The following is a 26,063-nucleotide window of genomic DNA, read 5'->3' as shown; positions in this document are numbered from 1 at the left end:
CTGTCACATGTTTAGTCATCAAAATAAACTTCCTTTTAGAATAGATTCAGAATCACAGAAAGACAATAAAGGTAGTACAGAGTATCCATATCTGATGGTAGTACGGAGATGCCATATTGTCAGTATGACTCTTTTCTTGGAGTTAATAAATTAATACTATTACGTTACTAATTACTAAATTCTCTACTTCATGTAGATTTCCTCAGATTCCCTTCATGTCCTTTTCCTGTCTCACAGGCTCTTCCAGCATTCCATATGACATTTAGTCATTGTATCTCCTAGGAGCCTCTGAGTGGCAACAGTGTCTCACTTTCCTTGATGGCTGATGACCTTGACAGTTTGGAGGTGCTGCTCAGGTATGGTATAGGATTTTCCTCCACTGAGATGTGTTTGATGATTTCCCCATAATTAGACTGGGGTCACTGGATTTTGGGAAGACCCACAGAGGCAAAATCCCCTTAACCATATCTTATCAAGGGCCCATATAATCAACATGACTCATCACTGTGGATGGTAACCCTGATCATCTGATCACCTTGATATAGGTGGTATTTGTCCACTGTAAAGTGACTCTTCCTTCCATTTCTGTGCTGTAAGGCTTCAACCTTCACTTGAGGGCTATGGAGTCACATTCTATCTCCTCGAGGGTGGAACATCTACATAAACTATTTAGGATCTTCAACATGGGGGATTTTTCTATTCTCTATCATTTACTTATTCAATTATATATTTATATCACTATGGACACAGGGATATTTATTTCCTATTTTGGGTTATAACACAATACCGCTTTATTATATTGCTCAAATTGTTCTAGCTTTGACCACTAGGAACTTTTCCAGGACACACATGTCACTTTGTTGTGTGCTCATCATAGAAGGCTTTGTGAATACCTCCTGACTCTCTGGCACTCCAAGGTTCTCTGGATTCATTTTCCTAATCCGGGCCTAGAATCAGCCATTTTCCAAGAGCTCCCGTTCCTTTGTTAAAGAATGTCATTAGCAATCAGGATCCGGGTGCTAGGTACACTGTAGAGTCAATTTTAAAGTGATCAAAGTCTCAGATCAACGTGATAGATATTAGAGAAGGCCCAAGAGCAAGAAATGACTCCATGAGAATTGGTTGAGAAAGGTTTCACAAATGGGAGGTGTCATTAAATATTTGTTGCAGAAGAGTATTTTAATCTGAATTCCTTTGCTTTGATGCCCAAGTGTTCCCCAAAGGATGATTAGTGGATCAAGACAAGTAGACATTTCAGAATGTGAGTGGGAACTCTTCTTCCCACCCTCCATTCAATTAGCACATACACCGCTTTTATTGTATACAGGAATAACATTTTCAAGTCATGTCAGCTTTAAATGTAATTTATACAATGAACCTCCATGAAAGGTGCTGCAAGATCTAAAATAGAGTGTAACATATAAGTACACATATAATAAGAATAATACATCTTTATCTGGCTTCTTGTTTGCCAGCTTTGTGAAGATAAGAAGAATACTATTGACTTGTGTTTAGTCTTTTTTGAAAAGGATTACAAATATAATGCTTGCATAGTGAGAAATACACACACACACACACACACACACACACACACACACACGTACAAAAAAACCAGAATATTCCCTTCCCCTACACCCAGCCTCCTCCCTAGATCCAAGCACTATGAGGATACTTAGGTGTCCTCATAGTGCTTCTCATTCAGTATCCTTTGAGATGCTTATCTATTTGCCCTTCGTGCAATTTTTTCCATACTTAATTTTATAGATTTTTCTTATTAGCACATCAAGTTTCTAGCTAAAAAATCCACCAGGTTTGTAAACATCACTAGACAAACAGCACATCCAGTTTTCCGGGCTGCTGCTTTAGGAAAGATGCTGGATGCAAATATTTAGAGCACCTATACTCCAGAAGCAATGACTTAAGGTCAGGCAGACAGATGTGTACCCTTTATCTGACAGGACAGATGCAGTCCACTGGGATCAGGAGTTAAACCTTCACTGTCTCACAGAGAAGGGAAGCAATGAATCAAATGTTCACCTGCTCAGATTTCTAACTAGAGAGCTACAACTGTGAGTATAAAGTATACGACTTAGAAACTAACTCTGAGAGGCCTCTGCTTCTTTTGCTACACCTTCCTGCTCCTTATCTCCAGTCTTAAGCACTGAATACCACAGAGTCCAAGCCTGGATGTCTTCTCCATGTCATTTTTTATACCTCTCACCATTCCTAGGGGGGTTGTCCTTATGTTCAGGGATATCTTTTCACTATCTGTTACTCCTTTTAAGTTATTTCACAAATATAATTTTATGCAGTGAGACCCTAAAGAAAAGTTACTTTCAAAGGTAAAATTAGCTCTATTTGTGAAGAGCAAGAGTTTGATGCACTAAGGATGCTAGGCAGTTATTCTTGGAGTTTACATGTTGGGTATCCTAATAAAGCTTTGTTAAAGATTGGTTTGCTATATGGTGGGAACAGGTCTACTTGACCCTCATACTGAACTCCCTGAGAGATACTTGAAGGAAACCAATAGCCTAGCCTGTTCTCTATCGGTGGGGCATGTAATGGACAATTATCTCCTTTCCCCCAATATAAGACCTAGCTGGAGAATAATCAGCCTTGAAAACTAGAAATCAAAAAAAGCTGGCTCTAAGGGAATAAGAGAAAGGGATGAGGAAGAGGGGACGAGGAAGTAAGTAGAATAAAGATATGCCATGTATAGGAACCTAATAACCTCAATGAATTTAACATGATAGTCCATAATATGAGCTAAGCTTAACAACAGCAACAAGAATGTGAATCGGGAAAGGGGAATTAGAGGAGGAAGAAGGGAGGGATAGGGGAGGGAAAGGAAAGGGAATTAAAGAAAGAAACAAACTGTAGCATGTACATGTATCCATTCCTCAAAATGACTGTAAACTGCCTGTACTACAAACATGTACTAAGAGAAATTTTTTTAAAAGTTAAAAAAAATGCTGGCTCCCAATCAGCCTATCCTTGCCTTATTTGCCATCACTATTCTCTTGCTTGGTAGCTACTCTATAAGGCAGGTAAGGTAAAGATAGGCTGATTAGGGTTGGGATTTTTGATCTCCAGTTTTCAAGGCTGATTATTTTCTGGCTAGGTCTTGTTTTCAAAGGAAATATGGTAGTAGGATGCTTGGTATTCCTTTCCAGGGATAGTCTACCTTTGGGCAGCACTGACTGGTGCATGGGGGCTTTTGCAGTGTGCTGGGCTGGAGCGTTCCCCTGAGTCAGGTCTGGAAATAGAAGAGGATGAGCAGGTCATCCTGAGACTGTGGCACACCTTGGCAGCCTCCAATTAAGTGTACCTTCTTGCTTTAGCTGGTCTGGGTTGGTTCTCCTGGTGAGCCCAGCAGAGCCTCTGGTGGAAGAGTGGAGAAGCCTGTGGCACCAAGCCTAGAGAGAGATGTCTGTTCACTCCTTGTACTTGTCTTCCTGCCTGGCCTTATTATTAAATTAGTTCCAGCCCAATGTCAGATTTTTCTTGGAAGGATTAGGCATTTCTGTTCTTAAATATTGTCTCACAAGACTTGTCAGCTTGCCACCTATCTTTCATTTTATGCTTGAGTATTCTGTTTAGTTAGTTATTTGTGAATATTGTCAAGATGAGAATGACCAAGTACAATGGTCTGGAATTACCCTATTCCAGTAGGGAATTGGCAACAGCTTCATAGCAAAGAGGTAAGAAAGATTACCAGAGAAGTGGGAAACTGGGGGCAGGCCAATGTCATTAGGTGGGAAATAAACAGCAAAAGAGAAGAATCATCCAGAAGAAAAGGAACAACTTCAGAGAAAAATGGGTTAATGATTTGAACAGAAAAGGAAATACAGATGGCTTCTTGAGATGAATCTCATCAACAGTAAGAGAAACAAATTATAGTACTACTGAGATACTATATTTTTAAGCTAAGCTCTTATTTGGATATTCCGTTGGTGGGAAAACACATGCTATGTGGTGGGGTGAGTTGTTACCAGCTAACAGTGGGTGATTTGGCAATATCCATCACACCATGACAGAATGTGTACTGGGTCCAGTCATCACAATAAGTATGCAGTTCTCTAAATGGATATCTTTGCAAAACGATTAATGCATAAGTGCCATTGTCTTTTTAGCAGAAGATTGGAAACCAGTAAGTGTTTATCAAAATGGGCTAGTTAGATAAATTATAATGGATTCACACAATGAAAAGTCAATTAAAAGGGAAGGAAGTTTGCTATTTATCAATATGGAAAGAACTGAATAAAAGGAAAGAAACAAGAAACATAAACAATGTATATAGTATATTATGTTTTAAAATGAGGCAAAAAAGAAGACATTATTCTTGCAATGGTTTGAATCTGAAGTATCCCCCAAAGGCCCAAGTACTGAAGGTTTGGTCCCCAGGATGTATGTTAGTGGGAGGTGGTGAAATCCTTAGGAAGAAGGAAGTTAGGTTACTGGGGGTGTGCTCTTGAAGGGAACCCTAGCTCCTGCTTCTCTTTGCTTTCCAGCTGTCACATGCTGAATACACCTCTTCCACTACATGATGTAATGGGCTACCACAGGCCCAAAGTGACATGGCCAAGTAACTGTGAACTGAAACCTCTGAAACTGTGTGCCAAAATAAACCTTTCCTCCTTATAAGTTGTTTATGTCAGCTATTTCATACTATGACAAAGCTAACACTTTTTCTATGTGATATTCTTGCCCAAAATGTTTACTTTGAAAGTAATCATGAGAAGATCAAACATATCCAAATCAAGGAACATTCTGCAAAATAACCAGTCTGGACTCCTTAAAATGTCAATGTCATGAAAGACAGAATGATGGAAGGAAGGGGAAGAAAAGACAAAACGAGAAGTCTTGACTGAAAGACACTGAAGAAAAATGACAAACAATGTATGATCCTTGGCTCAGCCTTGGCTTTTTTTTCAACCTTGGATTGAAAGAAAAAAAATACAGCTATAAAGAACATTCCTAGGACAACTAGAGAAATTTTAATATGAACTGCATATGGGGTAACTGTACTATATCAACAGTCAAGTTCCTGAGGTATATTGTGGTTACATAGAATACTCTAAATTTTCCAGGGATCAGTGCCTAAGTACAGATATCCCTCATTTAACAATCTACTTGTTTTACTGACTGTTTGAACTTTTTATCAACACTGATTTATGACTAATTGCTCACACTTATGACCCATCTTCTTTGTACAGTTCTGTACATATTGTTTATAAAGTCTCAATATCTTTTTTGGTACAGTATACCTTGTTTATACAGTACAGAACTGTAATTTTTGTTGATTTTATTGTCAAGTATTATATTTTTATATTCTGTTATATATTATAGTTCTGCAGGTAAGAGTTACAAAAATAAAAACAAAATCATTAAGTTGAAGTTTCCTTTAATCATTTCTTCATTCTGAATACTATACTATACACAGTATACACAATTCCTCAGTCAGTGACCTGTTCATTTAACAACCTAGACAAGGGAACAGAACATAAGTCATTAAAGGAGGAATGTCTGTATTTAGGAGCAAAGTCACAGTCTTAACAACAGATCTATATGACAGGCACATTGCTATTCCTTGTGGTATTGTTTCAACTGCTCTTGAAAAGTATGTGCCCAAGTGTCTGAAGAAACTGACACAACCTGAAATCCATGTGCATTGGAGAGGATGGAGGGTAGGGGACAGGGGACAGTCTTTTCACTATAAGTAGCTTTTATACCTTCTCAATTTTCAAACAAATTCACATATTACTTTAGTTAAGATAAAGTGAACATACTGTAAAATTCCTGCTGCATATTTGTGGATCAAATTAGGTCTAGACTAAAGTTTGTCAACCTCAACACCAGATTATTCTACTTTGGGGACTGTCCTGTATACTGTAGGACACTGGGCAGTGTCCCTGGTCCTACTATACACAAGATGTTAGTAGAATCCTCTCCCAAACTTGTGACAAAGTTTCTTTGCACAATGTCAAATGTCCGCTGGTTAAATGTCCCCTGAAGCAGATAAAAGGACTAGAGACTTCTGGGTGACAAAGGAGTATATTCAAGGATGTAAGTGGCTTTGGGGTGCCCTAAAAATAATACTATTTGAGGCATTCACCCCATCTCTACAACTGCAATTTTCTAGTGAAGTTCATTTTAAAAATTACAGATATACCTTTGCCCTAGAATGGGATCTTAGAATAAAAATTTCAATCCTTGCTTGAAACATAAAACAAAATCGACAATCACATCAGATCAGATCAATTGAATTTGGGAATCACACATTTCAAATAATTTTGCTTTAGTATCCTTTGCCACATGTATTTGTTAGAGCATGGTGGGGGATGCAGGAACCATGTGTGCACTTACCCTATCCCCAGACACCAGGCAGTTCCCATTGGTGTTCCAAGTGAGGACGGTGATGTCAGTGACATGTGTTGGGGGCATGGTGTGCTGCTCCTTGTCCTGCTTATTGAACACTATCACTTCTCCGGTCTCCCAGCCAACAGCAAGTAGCAGCCGCGTCGGATGCCAGCACAGGGAAGTGACGCGGAAGGACCTTTCAATATGCGTTTCGGGTACATGCTCACCCTACCTCAGAAAAGAGAAAAAATATCCTGTATTATAGATAGTGGTAGCTACTTTAAGAATTTCTGCCTAATACATGGAACTGACTTCAGGTAGAAGAGCTAAAGAGCTGTTTACTAAAGCAGATCTTCAGTTTTTATAAAAACACATTAACCTTTCTCTTAGCTAATCTATCCCAGCAGAAGGTAACCAACACTCAAAGACATACTGATGAACTTGTCAAGGAGTATGGCCATACAGTCACAGCTGCTGGACAACTAGCAAGCATTTCAATGGGTAAGGCTGAGTTCCAGTAAAACTTTATAAAACCAGGTAGCAGGCCAGTGGGCATTTTGTTGCCCCAAGGTTCTCAAAGTGAGGGTCAGAAACCTTGAGGCTTGTTAGCTCTGTGAAAGGCCAAAGTTATTTTTGAGACGACAGTAAAGCGTTATGGTAAAGAGTTATTTACCACATTTACTCTCATTCTTGACAAAAGTATACTAGAGTTTTCCAAATGCTTATGTGACATGTCATCGTTCTGACAACCAATGGACCATGTGTTTGTATGTTTTTATATTTTCTAGAAGTTTCTAACAAAGCAGGTTTGGGCTACAAGTATGTATATTTTCAGATATACTTCACTGACTTATTTTGCAACAGTATGCTTTCAGTTTTCTAAATCTTATCTAAAATTGTTATAATAATTTTGGGATTTATGTTCATTCATTTTTGTTTTTGTTTTTGAGACAGGGCCTTGCTATGTAGTTCAGGCTAGCTTTGAACTCACTATGTAGCCCAAGCTGGCCTTAAACTCTTGGCACTTCTCCTGCCTCAGCCTCCCAAATGCTGGGATTAGAGGCATGCACCACCACATCCAGCTTATGTTTATTTTTTAAAAGAAACTACAATACATATTTTGTGCTGGGGTGGAAGGACCTATGAAATAGTTGTGGCCCTCTCTGAGCTTCTTGTATATGAGGAAAAGCTTAACACAAGATACAGATGAGCTGGGTGGGCATGTGTATATTTCCTGAGGAATGGTTCACTGAGCCTCTGTTGTCTGAGGAACTAGTGTACTCATTTACAAAAGGACAAGGGAGATTCTGCAGTGCAGAAGGCATAGCATGTGTAGTGCTAGAAGGTTACAGAACATCTTGATAGACCTTGGGGTGCCTGCAGCAAGGAGGGAACATGGAGTGAGACTGGGGTTGAGGAAGGCTAAGGTGGGGGGGGATGGCTTCCATACTCACCAAGGGAGCAATTTGGGGCAGGGAGGTGGGAGCAGGGAGTGGTGGCTCTATGTTTCTGAAAGATGGCCCTGGCTCTTACAGGAGCATGCAGTGGGGAAAGTCCACTAGGACTCAGTTGCTTCAGGAGGGCAACTGTGGTAGTGTCAGGAAAGAGCTGGTATGAGACTAGATAAGAGCCAAAGGAGTAAAAAGTGGCAGATTTGCCAAAGAATGCAGAATTAAAACTGGATTCTGGTAATAGGTGAGAGAATTTGGTAATAGATGACAAAACAGTAGAGTAGAAAGTGGCAGGTTATTCCTAAGTCCCTGGATTTCAGAGACTGCAGGTACCAACAGGCAACCTTTGCAGGTAGATGTGAAGTAAGAGAAGAATGGGGGCAATTCAATTTAGTTTTGGAGTTGAGGAATGTAAGATCTCTGAAATACCCAACAGATGCAGCAAGGCAGCTGGATTCCAGAGTTTGTGTTTCAGGGAGGCCTTCTGGGCGGGAGATGTATGTTTGTACGTCATCCACTGATGGGAACTGGGGAGGCCACGATCACAGGAAGAAGAAGAGAGAGGAGGCTCTTGAAGGGGCAACCCACTTGGGGCCCCCCTTGTGTGTCTCTCGGACAGAAGCTTTCTTTCCCTCAATAAATATATTCTGTTCTTAAAAAAAAAAAAAAAAAAAAAACAAGCTCTAAGGAATGCCACAGTATGGAAAAGGAAGAAGAGTCAGCAAAGCCCCCACACTCTCTGGCCTGTTTCCCAAAGGACTTCACAGGAATGTGGAGCTGTGTGCATTATCACCCAAAGACACTTAAGATGTTACACAGAAGTTGCTGATGACTACAGCTGCTTTAAGTTAAAGTGGCAACAGGGAAACTGCAGTGTGGAGGAGTGTCAGAAAGGGAATTCACTTTTCTTTGTGAAGTATGAGGTGTGTTGTACACTAAGAGTATTAGTGGTTGGAAGTATTGGAAGTTTGAGGAACATGGAGAAAATGTCTTTATAGATTCAATTGAGTACCCTAAAAAGATATTTTAACATCTTGATCCCTGGTACCTGTGATGTGACCTTTTTTGGAAACAGGATTTTTGCAGATTACAGCAAGCTAAAATGAAGTCATTAGATGGCCATTAATGAATAATGACTAGTGTCCTTTTAAGAAGAGCAGAAGAGGAGCTGAGGTAGCTGAGTGTTAAGAGTGCTTACCCAGCATAAAAGTGAGGACCTGGACTCAATTTCTAGTGTTGAAGAAACAAAGAGAGAGAGGGTGGGAGGTAAGGAGGCGGGCAGGAAGAGGTGGAAGAGAGGGAGAAGAAGGATAAGGAAGAAAGAAAAAGAAAAAGGTGGAGGAAGAGGAGGATGAGAAGGAGGAGGAGAAGAGAAGGAGGCAGAGGAGGGAAAAAATTAGAAGGAGAAGAGACATGATACATAAACTGGAAGGCTATCTGACATACTAGCAGGAGAAATTGGACCAATATGTCTACAAGCCAAGGGGCACCAAGGATTGCTTGCCACAAAAAGGCTAAGATAAGGGCATGAAACATATTTCAGAGAGACTACCTCTGCCAACACCTTGATTGTACACTTCTGGCTGTTAAGAGAATGAATTTCTATGTTTAAGTCATCCAGTTCGTGGCAAGTTGTTACAGTAGCTACAGGAAACTACTACAGTTCAAGTGGTCAATCTAAAGAGTCAAAGAAGGAGGTGATATGACAAAGGGTCAGGATCCTCAAATAACACGAACACTAATGGACATGAACTGATTGTGAAATATGCCTTAAGCCTTCCTAAATATGTCCCCAAATTTTAATGGCAGGGGTAAAAGAACTGGCCACATATTAGGGCTTTTATAATATTGAAAATTTGGATATAGTGAAAATTGATGAGGAAAAAGCTAGAGCAGAGCTAATCTTACCCCTGCTCCAAGAACAAAAGAAAACCAAGAGCCAGAAACTAGCAGAGTCAGAATCACTGCCTCTCTTACTCACTTGTTCCAGATAGATATCCACACTGCCTCCTGAGGCTGTGCTCATGGAGGCGACTGCCAGGAATGGGTGAACAGCATGCCAGCTAATGTGGAAGGGAGACCCAACAGAATTCGGGGCTTTGATTCGATGGTCAAAATAGAGAGCCATGATGAAACACAGACTTGGTGAGGGCTGAAACCTGCAGGAAAAAAAATATTAACCAAGAACAACTCTATACAGAATTATGAAAGAGTAACCAACTACAATCATAAGATATTCGGCAACTTAAAAATGTTCCTTTGGACTGATGCTGGCAACATTACTGAGAGAGCCTTCTAGTGGCAAAAAAATGTAAAATTAGGAGAAAAGAAATGGATCTACAACGATCCAGGGATTGATGGAAAAGAATAAAGCCCACTTGCATAAAAATTTTTTTTAAAAAAAGAGGATGAAAGCAAGCAAGCCAGCCAGGTATGAAAGGCAAACTATATACACAATTCTCTATCATTTTTATTCTAGTCATCATAAGGGCAATTTTTATTTCCATAGTTGCTTTTTAAGGAAAAATTTCTAACGAAGTAAAAGCAAACTGCCCCATAAGAGAACATATGCACAGTAAAAACTGGTAGTCAGTTTCAAAAAGAAGGGAACACAGCTCAAGAATACCTCTTAGATCTGATTTTCAGGTGGTAGAAGACAGAGAGATTCCTTCACTGAGACTAGAGAACTCAAAGTCACTGCACTTGTGGAGAAGGTGAACACGTGTTACAAGAATTTAATTAACTAATTTAATCTCTTTCCTTCTTCCTTTTAGACCGGGAAAGGATACCCATATTAATCCTTTTAGGAGGGTTGGGTGGTGAACGAAATGACAGTCTGACTACTGCCCACCTTTTCATACCCAAGCCTGTTAGGGGAAGCTAAATGGCAAAGAAGAGAATGTCTGTGGGCTGGTTTGACATCATTTACAATTATTCACCCATTACAATAGTGACTATCACCAACAAAACAAAGTAAAACAGGGGCCAGGGATATAGCTCAGTGGCACAAGCGCCTGCCTGGCAAGCACGAGGTCGTGAGTTTGATTCCTAGTACAAAAAAACCCAAAAAACAAAGTAAAACAAAACAAAACAACCCCTCCCCCCCAAAAAAGTGTTGGTGAGTACATAGATAAACTAAAATCCTTGTGCACTGATCATGGGAGGAGACAATGGTGAAATTGCTGTGAAAAACAATCTAAGAGTTCCTCAAAATATTAGAAACAGAGTTACCATAAGAGCCAATCTATTTCTGAGTATATACCCAAAGAAGTGAAAGCAGGGACTTAAATTATATACATAAATATACACCCCCATGTTCAGACAGCATTATTTACAATATCTAGGGGTAGAAATAACCGAAATGTGCTTCCACAGAAGAATGGGTAAACACATTCCATGTCATTGGGTAACCTATCCCATATCAAGGAATATTACTCAATCACAAAAAGGAAGGAAATTCTGGTACATGCTGAACGATACCTTGAAGACATTAAGCTAGGAGATATAATTCTGACAACAAAAGACAAATACTGTATGATTCACTCATAAAAGCCACCCAGCATACTCAAAAATCACAGACAGAAAGTAGAATGCTAGATGCCAAGAAATGAGGGGAGGGCAGATGGATACAGAGTTTGAGATGATTAGAAAGTTCTGGAAATGAATGTGGTAACAGTTGCACAGCACTGTGAATGTGCTTAATGCTACTCAATTGTACAGTATTGGTGAAGATGGTTGAAATGACAAACTGTCCAATAGTTAAAACGATAAACTAGTTTTCTCTTTCGGTGCTGGGGACCAAACTCAGGGCAAGTGGGCAAATGCTCTACCACTGAGCTACACCCCCAGCACGAAACAGTAAACTTTACTTTATATTTATATATATATATATATTTTCCACTGTTTTGTCTAGGCTGGCTTTGAATTCCAGGTGATCTTCCTGGTTTAGCCTCCTGAGTGCTGGGATTACAGGTGTGTACCACCATCCCGGCTGTGTGTTATACACATTTAATAACAGGAAGAATTGTTCAAAAAATTAAAGACCTGTTCAAAAAATGAAAAGTTCTACCCAGTGAGTAGGAACTGGATTATGCTGCTTACTTTTAACAATCAATAGTTGTATGAAAGCACAAGAGGGGGCTGGGGATTCAGCTCAGCAGCACAACGCCTGCCTGGCAAGCGCAAGGTTGTGAGTTCAATTCCCAATACTGGGAAAAAAAAAAAAAAAAAGAAAGCACTCGAGGAAGGCTATTTCCTTCTAGAGAAAGAAATGCTTTTTAACAAGAAGCTAGGAGCTACATAGATACTAGTGAATGGTCACAATTCAAATGTGACCTTTCTCTAGGAATGTTTACCCTAAATACTAAGGAAAGTCACAAATTTAAAATTTATTTTATTTATTTACTTTTTGAGACAAGGTCTTGTTTAGTAGCTCAGGTTGGCCTCAAATTTGTGGTCTTCCTGTCTCAGCCTCTGAGAGTATTGGAATTACAGGCATATATTACCAAATCTAGTTTAAAGTCACAAGTTTTGAGGTTGTGATTTCATTACTATCAGGATCACAAATCCAAGGCCGCTGACAGGGTGGCCAGGTATGATCTCTAGATTCTCACTGGTCAAGGTCCTGCTTCCTTGAGTAATGTCCTTAAGGAAACCTTCAAATCTATTAGAAATGAAAATACACCAGATCAAAACCTGGGTGAGTTAAAATAGCAATGGAAACCTTTTAATATCAGTTTTAATGTGTTATAGCCAGCCACCAGTCTAAATCCCAGCTATGAAAAATTTCTATTTAATAAGATTTCTCTGGAAAACAAGCAATATGCTAGTTTGTGCTGAATTATGACCCAAATTTAAATCTGATATCTTCCATTTTTAATTTTCAATATCACTTTGTAAGAACTATAAATACTTATAAGGGATCTTTAAAATATTTCCTTTCTGCCTGGGGCCTTGCTAGAGCCCCTTACCTCCACACATATATTATTTGTTTGTTTTGAGATGGAGTCTTGGTATCGTTCCCAAGGCTCATCTTGGAAGTCCTGGGCTCAAGTGATCCTCTTGCTTCAGCCTCCTGACTTCATTGATTGTTTTGTATCATCACATTATCTGTCCAAGGTGGAGATATTGGAACATTGCAGCCTCAAAGAGCAGTGTAGAACAAACCTCAAAGCCAGGCAATGCGACACAGAAGTATAATTCCAGCTACTGAGGAGGGTGAGACGGGGGATTCCTACAGCCCAAGAGTTCTGAGGCAACAGCCTGGACAACATAGCAAGATACTGCCAGAACAAAACACAACAAAATAAAACAACTCCAACATGGGCACCCCAGATGAAGATGTTTAAGAAAAAAGGAAGGATATTCTCTCTCTCTCTCTTTTTTTTTTTGAGACAGGGTTTTGGTATGTAGTCCAGGCTGGTCTCTGATTTACACTCTTCCTGCCTGGGCCTCTGGAGAGGAGGTTTTTCGCTTCAATGCCCAGAGGAAGCATGTTCTTTATATTTTGTTACTTATAAGAAGTGGGTTACAGCACCCCTCCGAATGAGTCTATTTTATATAATGCATAAATATCCATTATTCCGTTCACCTACATCTTAACAAGTTTTACCAGCTGTATTATCTGTATAATAAAAAAAGTTACCAAATTATAACCAAGGAAGCAGATATCTAACAACAGATATGAACGGCAATCCATTAATGGCCTCCGTTCAGAAACAATTACACTTTCTTTTCTTAAAACAAGCTCCCAGTACCTAAGACATAAAATTGGCAAATGCATCGCTTCGAGGAAAAGGAAAAACATTTCACTTTTCTGACACATTGACTCCCCTCACCTACAGGTGTCCAACGTCCTCAGGGCCTAAGGGCCTGCATCAATTTTTGAGAAAGTTTTTTAAGCCCATTCAGCCAGGGAACACGGTAATAAAGCTTTAAGAAGCATTTCTCCTCCGGTGACAGAGAAAAGAATGCAAGGATGGACTTCACCGTGGACTTTCACGGGCAATTACCAGTGACCACCCTACAAAGTCTCACACTTTAAGCCAGTGCAAGGTCACTGGCTGGGTCTACTGGACCTGACTCGTGCAGTGCTGGTACACTGCTGTCTACTCTAGCCCAGGGTATCGTTTAAGCAACCTACATATGGTCGGCAAAGCACAGGATGTCTTATTTTCTTGTTGTCTTCCAGATCTCATGGGTTGCTCTGCAACCCCCACCCCACCGCATCCATCCACAGGGACTCGCACTACAAACAGGTGTCAGTCTGGGCCTTGGGGCTGTGTCCGGTGGTGACAAGCCCTTGCCAAGGGCGCTCCTACATTCTCTACAGGGCCGCGAGGGAAGGCAGGGTTGGAGCCCGGGAGATCCACCCCGTCCACGCCCAGTCCTAGCCCCGCAGGACTCTCCACCCTACCCTAGGCTCTCAGCTCTCTCCCCCGGAAGACACTCACCTCCGCTGGGCAGCCTTGCCGTCCGCGTTGCCGGGACAACGCCGCGAAAGTCGGAAATAGCCGAAGGGTGGCGACGCGCAGCCGAGGCTGCCCGAAGCGCTCAGGCTTCGGAAACAGCCGAGGGCGGTCGGCAGTGCTCGGCGCACCTCCTGGCCGCAGCCCCGCCAGGAGAGAGCTACTAGGCTGGCGAGCGGCCGGGCAGAGGGGAGTTCTCGCCGGGCCCGAGCGGGTGACGGGGACAGTTCTGGTCCGAGACTAGCAGCGTCTCTCGCCTTGTCTCCCTTAACTCTTCGTGGGCCAGCGGCCGGTATCTCGCGAGGCTCCGCCGCGTTCCCTCAGACTAGAGTGCACGACTGAGCGCCTCCCTAGCATCTCCAGAGAACGGTCGGTGGGGGTGGGGGTGGGGCGTGCGCAGGCCTTAGAGCCAAGCAGCCGGCCTGAAAACTGCCGCGTCGTCAGAAGCAGACGCAGCGCTGTGCACGCTGCTGACAGGCGGAATAACTAGAGGCGCAGATCTCACGCGTATGTAGGATCCTGTTTTATAAACACTACAGTTTTAAAAACACACCATCGCCATGATGAGGAAAAGTGATCATCGGCTACACTACCCAAGGAATATTCGTCTCTTTAGATGCCCTCCCATACTAACTTGCCCCCACCTGGGTTCGCGCGCGATTCCACAAGCAACGCTGAGGCGGCGTTTTCTTCTCACGCATCCGTCAACAAGGATGCAGCCAATCACAGCGTTTCCGCTGACTCTATTGGCTGTTGGTTCACCAATCCAGAGAGACGTACGGATCGCAGGGGTGCGAGGCTGGCGTCACAACACGCTTCGCATAGCAGGACCGCCTCTGAAACTGTGCGTGCGAGCACGCGCGGCTGCCTCTGGCCAATGGCAGCGCCCCTGGGGGGGCGCGTTCGAAGGACATCGCAGGCGTGCTCGCTCTCGTGAGTGACGCCTGTCCCGCCCCGCCCCGGCGCAGGCTCCGCGTCCCCAGCGGCCGCCGTAGCCGGAACTGTGCTCAGAGCGGCGGGCCGGGCCTCCAAGGAGGAGCGGCGGCAGCACCGGCGCCCGCAGTCCCGCGAGCCGCGCGCCGGCCTGCGGAGCGGACGTGCCGGGCGAACGCCGCTCGGCGACCGCGTCTCACTTGCAAACACCAGCCCGGCGGCGCAGCCGGTACTGCCCTACCCTGCCGGTTCTGCTTGCGCCCTCGGAGGCCCGGAGACCCGGGGAGCCAGGCAGCTGCGAAGCGTGGATGAAAAAGGTGACGGCAGGCTGGCTGGGGGACGCAGGGTGCGCGGACCTCGGTTCCGTGGGCGGGCGGGCAGCAGTCAGTCTCTTTGGGAGTTGTAAGCTCTCCACCCGAGACAGGACAAAGGGTGTGGGGCCAGATCGGGACCCGCCGAACCGGCGCCTCCCACCGTCAGGAAGTGACGGGGCTCGGTGCGGACTCCGGCGCTCGTCGAGCAGACCTTGTGGCTGGGGGCTCTGCTTGCTGCTGGGGCACGACTGGCCGTGGGGTGGACTTTACTACTCAGAAGCCAAGGAGAGGCCTTGGAGGATTTAGGACTTGAGCTAGGGAAATGGGGATGGCTTAATAAGTGAAGAGTGAGAAGTCCTGTGCCATGGAGCCCTTTGGTCTGGTTGTGTGTTTTGGATAGTTATGTTCTGTGGCAGGGTTTTATAAAACCAGCGTGTTAAAAATCAGTTCTAACAGCGAAAAACCGCTGCACACCATTTTGTGGCAGACGCATCAGTGGTGATGTTCCTTTGAGTTTTGCCCACGTTCCCGTTTTTCTGAGCAGCCCTTGACCGCGCTGCTGCGTTTAGGCTTCAGTGTTCTGCGTCCATCTCCTTTTCCTTTTCAATGGAACGCTCCTCTTCACAGGGTGTGGTAAACTTAGTGTCCAGTTTCATTGAGAAATGGAATGTTTCTCGTTTTTTGCACTGTTCTGACTGTGCTTGACGTGTCGGTATGCCCCTAATCCTTAGTTTATCTTGGGTGGCTGTGCCTTCTGGGCTCCCAACATTTTTGGCCATCACATGTAATGCGACAGTGGGCAGCAGTTAATGCAACAGTTTTGTTGTTACCAAAAGTGTTTACACAATTTGTTTTTTCCCTTTGTTGTAACTGGACCAGGACAAAACTGCTGTCACTTTCCTGGGTATCCCCAACCTGTTCCACGCAACGACCTCCATTGTTGCACTGGTGTTTGGTCGGTAAATCCCCACAACAGCGCTCATACCCCTCCCCAGGAAAAGACCCCCGGTTAACGGTGCCTCCCACTGTAGGGCAGCCCCGGGGCAGACAGCGCCGTGGCCGTGGGTGGTGGAGCCCTCGCGCAGGGTAGCGGGCGCGCCCTGGTCCTGCGGGCGGGCTGGGCTCTGAGGGCCGTTGCTGGGCAGGTGCGCGGCTGGAGGCTCCCTTGTCGGGCGAGGCCGGGCAGCGAAGAGAGGCCGGGAATCAGAAGAGGCACAGGCCTTGCCATGAGCTAGGCCCTGTGGAGTGGGTGGTGGGGGTAGTGGGACCCCACGGGACGGAGGCTGGGCCTGGCCGTTTAGCCGGGCTTGGCGGGCCTGGGCGAGGGGCGTCCTGGGTGCGCGGCAGGGCGGGCCGAGGTGCAGGCCGGGGTTGGTGGCCCGGGTCCGGCGTGGAGTGAGCCGAGGCAGGAGGGTTCTAGTTCGGCGCGGTGCGGGCCTGGCGGGCAGGCAGGCGGGCGGCTCTGGAACAAACAACGGCCGCCATGTTGAGGCCCGGCGGTAAACTTCTGCCTTGGCGCCGCCTCACCGCCCCTCGCCCTCTCTCTGCCGCAGGATGACAGTGAAGTTGGGGGACGCCGGCAGCGGGGAGGAAGGGCTCAAGAAGCTGGGCAAGAGATCAGCCGATGAGGAGTCCCTGGAAGGAGAGGGGGCCGGCGGCGCGGACGCTGCCGAGGACGGCAGCGGCACAAAGAGGGATGACCCGACCTCTCGGGCCGACGGCGCCCCCGCGGCCCCCGGAGGGCCACAGGCGCCATCCCCACCGCAGGGCAGTCCCCAGGACCAGCACCACTTTCTCAGGTCCAGTGTGCGGCCACAGAGCAAGAGGCCCAGAAAGGACGCGCCCTGCGTGGTGGGCAGCGCTGGCCCCAGCAACTCTGGACCCAGAGTAAAAGGTAGGTGATTCAGCTGCCCGAATGTAGCCTGCTGCAGGAGCCCCCTTCCCCACCTGGCCCACCTACCCACCCAGTGGGACTACCTCATGATACTTTGGAGAGGCATGTGTCCCTTCTTTCCTCCTAGAAGGGTATTACTTAACTTTTTACACTAGGTAAAGGGACAGTGAGTGCCCTTTCTTTGGGCAAGTGAAACATTTCCAAACAATCATTGACCACTTCCTTTGGATAGGTGTTTCAAACTGCAGACAATAGTTTAGAAGTGGGAAAAGAAAAAGTGTGTGCTGTATCTCTTTCCCAGATGCCAGGTGGTGGGAATGCAACAAAGGAACTGGCTTTTGAAACTCACTGGGGGAAGACTGATAAGACACGCAGAGTGAATGATGCCAGGCCTGACTTTGGCTCATTGTCCTCTTCTCAGATGTACCTGGCTTGAAAGTATAGAATGGTAGAGAGATGAGGCCCTTAAGACCTTTCAATCAGAGTTTTCTTGGTACTACAGAAAGGATCCTCCTGGGTTGGTAGATGATGAAAAGAACTATGGCCTGATATCAACCAGCAATACTTTGTGGTGTTTATCCTTGGGTTCTGATGGTATTGAGAATACTACTGCCTCACTAGGGCCTTCACTGAACAAAAGCAAATGTCCTTTTTGTTCTCCATATGCTCATACTTCCTTCTTGTCTGCTTTTAGCTGTATTTCAGCAGTGTGCTTTTTCTTAATTTTGCAGGTGAATTGCCCTGACATTATTTCAGACAGAGTTTGCAGCATTTTTATACGTATCAAATATAACATGAATTTCCAGTGAGTTTTGCATGGAAAAAAACATAACTTTGACTTAGTTTTTTTCAGAAATGTTAATTTAAATGTATTAAATGGCCCTGGTAGTTTTTATTTATTTATTTTTGAGGCAGGGTCTCACTATGTAGTTCAGGCTGGCCTTGAGCTTACTATGTAGCCCAAGCTGGCCTCAAACTCAAGAAACTGTCCTGCCTCAGCCTCCCAAATGCTGGGATTACAGGCATGCGCCACCATGCCTGACTGTTTTTAAAAGAAAATATTTTCAGAGCTAACAGAGAACCAGTTTTGTAGCTCTTTTGTGGCTCCAAATATGTCCCATTAAAGTCACTTCTCCTGCCTCTTTCTCAACTGAAGAAGGCTGGCCTCTAGAGTTACTAATTAATAAGGAATTTTGGTGTAAGTATATTTAAAGATATAAGTGTAAGAAAATGTATGTTTCAGAAACTAAAACTTGCCAGGACTACATAGCAAGACTCTATTCCCCACCCGCCCCCCCCAAAAAAGAAAGAAGTGAATTAAAACTTGTGCATGCAAGTTATTTTGGTGTGAAAACTGCTGATAGGTTAGAAAAACGTTAGTTAGTTTTACTGGCCTTTCTAAAATGTACCTTTTTATTGCTAGTTACACGTGGGCCCAAGTTCTTTGGGTATGTATTTAGCGTCAGTAAGCCTTTTGCATGCTTTTCTTTGTTATTGCTGCTTTCAGAAGTTCTGGACCTGGAGTCTCATTGGCATCTGCAGTCCATTTGTCCCTGGCCCCTTACCTTGCTCTACTCATTTGACTTATCACATTTGTTTTTTGCATCAGAGAGATGTCCCCAGTTACGAAAAAAGAAGAGTAGCAGCTGCCCACTTAAAATGTGGCTGCTGGGATGGAATGAAGTGTACTTGTACAGGGCTCCTTGTGTGTAAAGTGAAGGGGCACTGAAATCTTAGTTTATAGCTGGATTAGGGCAGTGCGGTGATGAGGGGAGGTTTGCTCTCCTTCCTGGAGTTGAGGGGCTCACCCCAGTGAGGCTTCCTGGTTAACCTTTTGCTTGTCTCATTGGTGCTTCTGTTTCTGATTTTTGCCCCAGTGTGTGGCTTAGAGCAGAGAAAAACTTAATTCTGCTTTTATATTAGCAAATTGAAAATTTGTTATTAGTTGTGTTTCTTGGGATTTCTCTGTTTTCCTATTTTAGAAAGCAAATACTTCCTTAAGTTCCTAACAAAGCTAAGTTGTCACCATGCTTTTAGGAGTTGAAAGTGCATCTCCTCTGCTTTCAGAACTTCCCAGCCAGAGACAGTATTAAGCTTTGTGCTAAGGCCTCCTCTTTGTTGCCCTTAGTTCACAATTACTTGGACTCCACAAATATTTCACCATGCCCTGAATATGCCACATTAGGCTTCAGGGAAATCACTCCTTGCTCATCGCCTTCATCAGCCATTAGATGGCCAGGTGTGAGAGTGTCCTTCATGCACACTGTCTAGCCATCCGTTGGAAACAGTACTTTGGAGAAACATTTCCTTAAAGATTGGAAATCTCCACCTAGGGTAGTGACCAGGGGTCAACAGGAAATGAGCAATACTTGGATTTTTCACTTGGAAAAAAATGTAACTTGCAAGTGTGCAAGGAAAGGTCACAACTGAGCAGTTGGCAGCTTTGGTTGCTTACTTCCTTCCCTGCCAATTTCGATCCTAATGGGCATTTGGAGGAGAGGACTTGTGAAGAAGTTAGAGGTCCCCTTTGTTGGCCTTTCTCCATACACCTCTGGTTTCTTTTTCTGAGTTTGTAAAAATAGGCTTGATTTCAGTTGACTTCAATGAAAAATTATCCTTTTGTAGTGTAATTGTAGATCTTTATTGAATTGGTAAAGTGACTGTAGCTAAGACAGTGCCAGTATCCCAAGCATTTTGCATCTTTATAACTGCTTTTAAATGGGTGAAGAAAGTAAAGTTCCTTGTTTAAATCTCATGCTCAACCTAAACAAGGTAAGCTGCAAACCAGAAGTCAGTATATCTGCTTGATTCTTTCAGCAGTCCTACACTGCCAGAGTGATCCAAGGATGCATTTGAGACCATACCCAGAATTTCAAAGGCCAAGTCCACAGAACCTAGGTGAGGAGATAGAAGTCCCTTTGGCTTCCCTCATGGTCTGGCTGACGCTGACCCTGGGCAAACTGGTCTCTTTTTCAGAGGCTCAATTTCTTTGTCTATAGGTAGTGATATAGCGTCTAAAGTCGTGTCTATACATAGTGATGAGTAGGGTCTGAGTTTCTGTGTGACACTTGGCTACTTGTAGCTTCCACATATTTTTAAAAGATGTCTTCATTTAGCTTTGGGAGCACTGGTACTATACTGAAAAGAGGTTTGTACCAGGAATCAGCGGATCTGGTGTCTACCCTAGAGCTGCCACATGGCTGGTTCACTTGTGTGGCAAAGGGAAAGTTGTTGAATATGCCTGAACTCTAAATTCTTTACTTTTAAAATGAGTCAGGTAATCTTGTAGCTGAGAGCTGCACTTACCTTAGCATTCAAGGATAAATGTTACAAGGGCCTTGGATTCCATGTGTTCTCAAGAGAGCACCCCAGAAGGTAGATTTGCTGAAATCAGCATAGTTCGATATATGATAGGCCTCTGCCTACCCTTGGCCCTAGGAGAGCTCCAGGCAGGGAGTAGCCAAAGTGCTGCTGTCCAGATGGGTGGTTGTACATGGCACTTGGTACCGGCTCCTCCCTGTCTACACTATGTTCACTTTCATTGGGTCTTCATCAGGCACTTGTGCTGGGCAAGGCTGGCTGGGTGTGGTACAGAAGTACATGCTGCAAAGTCCCAGCCTCCATCCTCTGGAGGGAAGACATATCAAATCATTGCAGGATCACTGTGGATCGTCACAGGAGCACTGTGGTTCCTCTGTCCAGTCTAATCTGGTAAATGATGTTTACCGAATTTAGACACAGTGAGGACTGGGTGGAGTCTGCTATGGCCTTTTTGGGCAGTGACATCAAGCTGTGATGAAAGCTCTCAGATTTGTATCAGAAAAGAAGAAGAAGCAGGGCCTCTACCCTACTGATATCTACTCCCTGTGATGCTGAGGACAGTAGAGGACACAGCCACCCAAGCATGTGGTCCTGTTCTGTAGGACACAGACCCACCAGTGTGGCTCAGGCCACTTTAGAGGGTGGTCATGATAGCACTGTGCAGAATGAAGAAGATAATATCTGTACACAAAGGTTCTTGATAAATTACAAAGCTCAAAGTAATACAAGTTGCATTTGCTTCATATTGTGGAAGATTGATGAAAAAGTAGATAACATATGATTATTAGTTTTAAAGCTTAGCTAATTTTCAGATTTTTTTAAAGTTAAAATGAATGTAGTTTCTGTGGTGGCTTATTGTCTCTGTGGAACTTTCTTTTGGCAATGAGGTATACTTTAGAATTTTGATTTTTATATCTTATTTTGGGTCATATAGGGACATAAGAGATAAATGATTTAGATAGTAAAGTCATAAACTGAAATTTAGTGTTATATATAGTGGTATGTAGAAACCTTTTGTCATAGCAGGTAACACAATGTTTCTAGCACTAAAGAAATACGTGAAAAATACCAAGGAAAAAAAACATGTTCCCAAGAGCTTTTGGTTTCAAAGGGATAACAAAGCTTTCCTGTAGAAAACAATCAGAATGTTTTCATAGTACTACATAAAGAAGGCAGGTGTTTTTATAGAAGTAATGAGATTTTAGTTGTGTTTCTCTCAAATATTTGTGGAGGAGTAGGAGGGTCTTCAAGGGAGGCTGGTGTTGGTCTGAACCTGTCAGATGGTGCAGAGCTTTGCATGTGTCAAGGACAGTAGGCCCAGTGGAAAGAAGGTATTCTTGTTGAGGAGACAATGTGAATGGCCCTGGGATGAGGACCTGAGGTTCTAGGTTATCTTCAGAGCAGAGGGGAGGACATATTGCAGCATACTGGAGAATATGAATGACGTCTTCAGAGAGAGGTTGATCAGTGAACATTGAGAAGGATCATTGTTCATTTGCTGAGCACTTGCCATGGGAATTAAGCAGCAATGCTGTAAGTGAATGGTAACTGATTTGGGCCAGTGGGAGGTGTTTACATTCTTCCATTGAAGAAACACTAGGATTGGCTTGCTTGAAGCCTTCTGGCTGCTGCCTGCTGCAAATTCCCAGTCAGGCCTTCGGCTCTCAAAGCAGAGCTGCTGCAACTGGCTGATGTGGATGTTTTGCACAGGGCAAGGCACCGATCCCTAGGGGAACCGACTGAAACATTTGCCCACGTGCCTTGACCTTGACTTGTGTAAACTAAAGTGGCCATGTTAATCCTTAGTGGTTTGTGCTCTCCTTGGCCCCTGTGAAGGACACTTTCCTGTACCAAATTTGAGAGTGAATGAGACTGCAGGCACACTTCTATGAAAATATCAGAGTGAACCAAGGGAATGGGAGAGTTCTGGGTCACTATGACAGTCACTGCGTACCTTGCACTTAGTCGGGCTTCTTTTGTTCTGGATTGTAGAGTTCCTAGCCCTTGCAAAAAAGCTTACAAGACACAGAAGGAAAACCCAAGTACAATGAGTTAATGTTTTAAAATATGTAGATTATAACGATGTTCCCTGTATCTTACCTAAATTAAGTCCCAGAGTTTTAAAATTTTTATTATGATTTTCTCAGAGGTTAAACACGAGCTGGGTACAATGGGGCATCTTCTAATTCTTGCACTATGAGAGGCCAAGGCAGGAGAATTGCAAATTTGAGCTCAGCCTAACATTTAGTAACTTAGCAAGACCCTGTCTCAAAATTTAAAAAAAGGACTGAAGCTGTATCTCAATGTGAAGCCCCAGGGTTCAATCCCTACTACCACTCCACCAAAGAAGAAAAAAGAAAATTTGGAGTAGTATCTCTTGTCATTCTTCATCCATGTGGAATTGGATGAGTCTTGTTTTTGTTTGTTTATTTTGTTTTTACTTTTTTGAGAAATACTTGCTGTGTAATTCAGGCTGCTTTTGAACTCACTGTGTAGCTGAGGCTGGCATTGAACTTGCAGCGATCCTCTTGCATCAGCCTCTTCACTGCTGGGATTACAGGTGTGTGCCACCATGTCTAGCAGGGTGAGTCATTTAACCTCTTGATTTTCTTAACTTTTGCAAACTGAGGGAGGAACCTCAAGATCATGTCTCCTCTACTCTTAAAATTTTGAGTCCTATAACCTTGTGTTTAATGAAGCAGCAGCCACCATGATGTTGTATTGGCCCAGGAGGAACAGGGTGGCACACACAGCCAAATGTGGTCTGGAGTGGTGTAGGGAAACCTGGGTTTCCAGTGTGAGGACTGAATGCAAGCTTGGTTTTTGCTGTCTGGATTACCTTCTGGCTTTCATGTGTTGTTAGCCTTAATTTCCCTGTTTCTAAGATGGAACTGTAACTGTGCATTGGGAGGATTAGATGAAGTTATGCAGGTGAATGTGTTTTGAAAATGCTGTTAAAATACATGTTCTATTATTAACGTTCTATTAACTGTGCATTGGGAGGATAAGATGGAGTTATGCAGGTGAATGTGTTTTGAAAATGCTGTTGAAATACACGTTCTGATGCCTGCTGGAATAATACTGAAAGGTTGTGTGGCTTTGTGAACAAGCTACTTCATATGTGCCACTTGGAAGCTGGGATGATTTTGTCCTCCTAAGGTGGTTTGAGGGCATGGGCAGTGTGTGCAAGATGTACAGAAGAAGGCAGGTGGTCTTCTTTTTCTGGAGGTGGGGCAGGGGGATTGGCAGCGAGTAAAGCAGGCCAGACCATGTGGCTGCATCCCTCAGATGTGAGCTTTGGAGGGTACGCTGCATTAGGGATGATGGTGTGGGATACCAGAGAGGAGGCTGCTGGAATTGGCAGGAGAAACTGGCTGGGGAGAAGCACAGTGGCAGTGAGGCAACTGGAGGATTGTGGTTCCAGTGTGAGTCAAGAAGGAAGTAGGAGTTTAGTAGTGGAAGCCATAGGTCCCAGTGGCATGAGGGGCAGAGGGAGCCCAGGAGACCACTGTAGCCAGGGTTCCCAGGAGCCTCTTATCTCACGTGGCCCCTGAGCTGTCCTTGAGTATCTTCTGTGTGAGGCCTGGTGCCAGGCTTGGGCATAGGAGAGCAAGATACTTTCCTTTCTTTCACAGAGATTGCTATTCTTATACACCATTTCTCTTTGGCTTTCCTGGGTGTTGACTTCTCATCATGCAAACTATTTTTGAAAGTCTTTGTGGTCTCAGAAACATAGTCACACATGGAATGTTTTTCTTGGCCCTTTGCTTTTGTTGGGCTTTTTGCACACACACCTGCACTCTACTCCAGAGAAAACCACCCTTCTCACCCAGTCTTGCTCAAAATTGTCTTATCGCCTGTATTTCTACTTCTTCCATTCTCCTTAGTTTCTTCTTGCTGTTCTCCTTTGATTACCACCTGTTTTCCTCTGGATTTTCTGAACTAAGAGTTGCCTCTCCCAGGTGGTTTGTCATATTGTCCCAGAGTGTCTATGGTTCCATTTGTTGTGTCTGTTCTGCTTGAACTAAACAAGAAAGCTACATCCTCATCTGAAGTTTTGAGGTGGATCAGATGCCACATTCCCTTTTTTTTTTTCTAAAGCTTGGAATTCTGCTGTACTTTCACAAAGCTTTTGAGATGTAGAATAATGGGCACTGGATGTTAGGAATGGTTACTTGGAGTGATTTACTTCTTATTTGAATGTTCATACTGCTTTGGTTTCCTCTACTGAGGATCTCTCACCACTTTTGGAATATGAGAGGAAAGGGCTGAGCATTTGCAGCTGACTACAGCCCATGGGTGAGTGGCTTGTTATTCAGAGGAGTGGCTTGCTGCCCCAGAGCCTTGTCAGAGCCACTTGTACTGGTATAGCTTGGCTTCATGCCCACTAGTGTGATTTGCCCCATTCGCTGCCTCTGAGGTCTCTTCCCATTAAAGAAAGTTTCTGTACTGTTTTTCTTTGCTGTTTACCTTCCTTATCTTGCTGTGATCCAGGTAAAACTCCTGAAATTTAAGAAGGCTTCTGTGTTACGGGATTTTAGAAACTAGAGATGTTACTTTGAAGCATGCCCAGTGCCAGCATGGGGAGGCAGAAATTAACCTGAGTAGTAATGGTAGGGCTGGTTGGCAAGCTGTTGTTGGGAAAAGAGCTCATTGTCTTTTGAGAGACTAGACATGGCTTTGAAACTCTTGAATGTGGGTAGTACAGGAAGACAGGCAGCTTTTGCTGAAATTGCCACATGTGAGGAATCATGGGCTACTAGTCTAATATTTGAGAAGTGTGTTAAGTGGTACTTGTGACTTGCTCTCCAGTCTACAACAAATACATCCCCAACCTCTGGGAAGGGCACTCTGTTGCTGCCTTTCATGGTGAAAGCGTCTTGGGAATTGCGTTTCCTCAGGTTTGGTTTGGTGAGGAATGAGCAGCATCAGAGGTTCTGTCCAGAATTCTTTGGCCTACCTCATAGCTTCGGGATACTTCAGCCCTTTGTAATGGTGGTACAGGGTAGAGACCAGGTGGCATGCAGGCGTGTATGCACGTATTCATTCATACGTTCCTTCAGTATTAGCAGATGTTTGTAGTACATAATGATTACATTCATCATGGGGAAATGGTATAGACATATAATATATCCCAATTTTTTTTCTTTTTTTCCATCCTCTTTGCCTTAGTTATTTTTAAAAATACCCACAAAATAAAGGAGGAAAGGTTTATTTTAGCTCACAGTTTGTAGAGGTTTCAGTCCAGAGTTGTCTGGCTTTAAGGCAGGGTGGTGTGACAAAAGGGCATGGCAGAGGAGTCCATGGCAGGGCAGGCAGAAAG

The 26,063-nt window shown here is 43.9% G+C and overlaps 2 protein-coding genes across 7 annotated transcripts in view; one reads left to right on the top strand and one right to left on the bottom strand.

Annotated features, from left to right (window-relative positions):
- The window catches only part of Ift140 (intraflagellar transport 140), a 93,578-nt gene extending 78,567 nt beyond the window's left edge, over nt 1-15,011 (bottom strand). For 2 of the 4 annotated variants that reach the window (XM_005391568.1, XM_013517668.1), the window contains exons 1-3: nt 14,264-14,916; nt 9,793-9,970; nt 6,367-6,588 (exon numbers count right to left, since the gene is read on the bottom strand). In XM_005391568.1, coding sequence (XP_005391625.1) covers nt 6,367-6,588; nt 9,793-9,939 — 369 coding nt within the window. In that variant the 5' untranslated portion in view covers nt 9,940-9,970; nt 14,264-14,916. The other 2 variants (XM_013517666.1, XM_013517667.1) reach the window with 2 other exon arrangements.
- Nucleotides 15,012-15,276: 265 nt separating this feature from the next.
- Cramp1l (Crm, cramped-like (Drosophila)) overlaps nt 15,277-26,063 on the top strand; it is a 61,619-nt gene continuing 50,832 nt past the window's right edge. For 2 of the 3 annotated variants that reach the window (XM_013517674.1, XM_005391571.2), the window contains exons 1-2: nt 15,277-15,528; nt 17,079-17,419. In XM_013517674.1, coding sequence (XP_013373128.1) covers nt 17,080-17,419 — 340 coding nt within the window. In that variant the 5' untranslated portion in view covers nt 15,277-15,528; nt 17,079. Of the gene's footprint in view, nt 15,529-15,553; nt 16,671-17,078; nt 17,420-26,063 lie in introns of those variants that run through there. The other variant, XM_005391572.2, reaches the window with a different exon arrangement.

Source organism: Chinchilla lanigera, unplaced genomic scaffold, assembly GCF_000276665.1.
Source record: "Chinchilla lanigera isolate Chin_1 unplaced genomic scaffold, ChiLan1.0 scaffold00041, whole genome shotgun sequence".
Lineage (NCBI taxonomy): Eukaryota > Metazoa > Chordata > Mammalia > Rodentia > Chinchillidae > Chinchilla > Chinchilla lanigera.
This window is presented reverse-complemented; position numbering and strand designations above follow the sequence as displayed.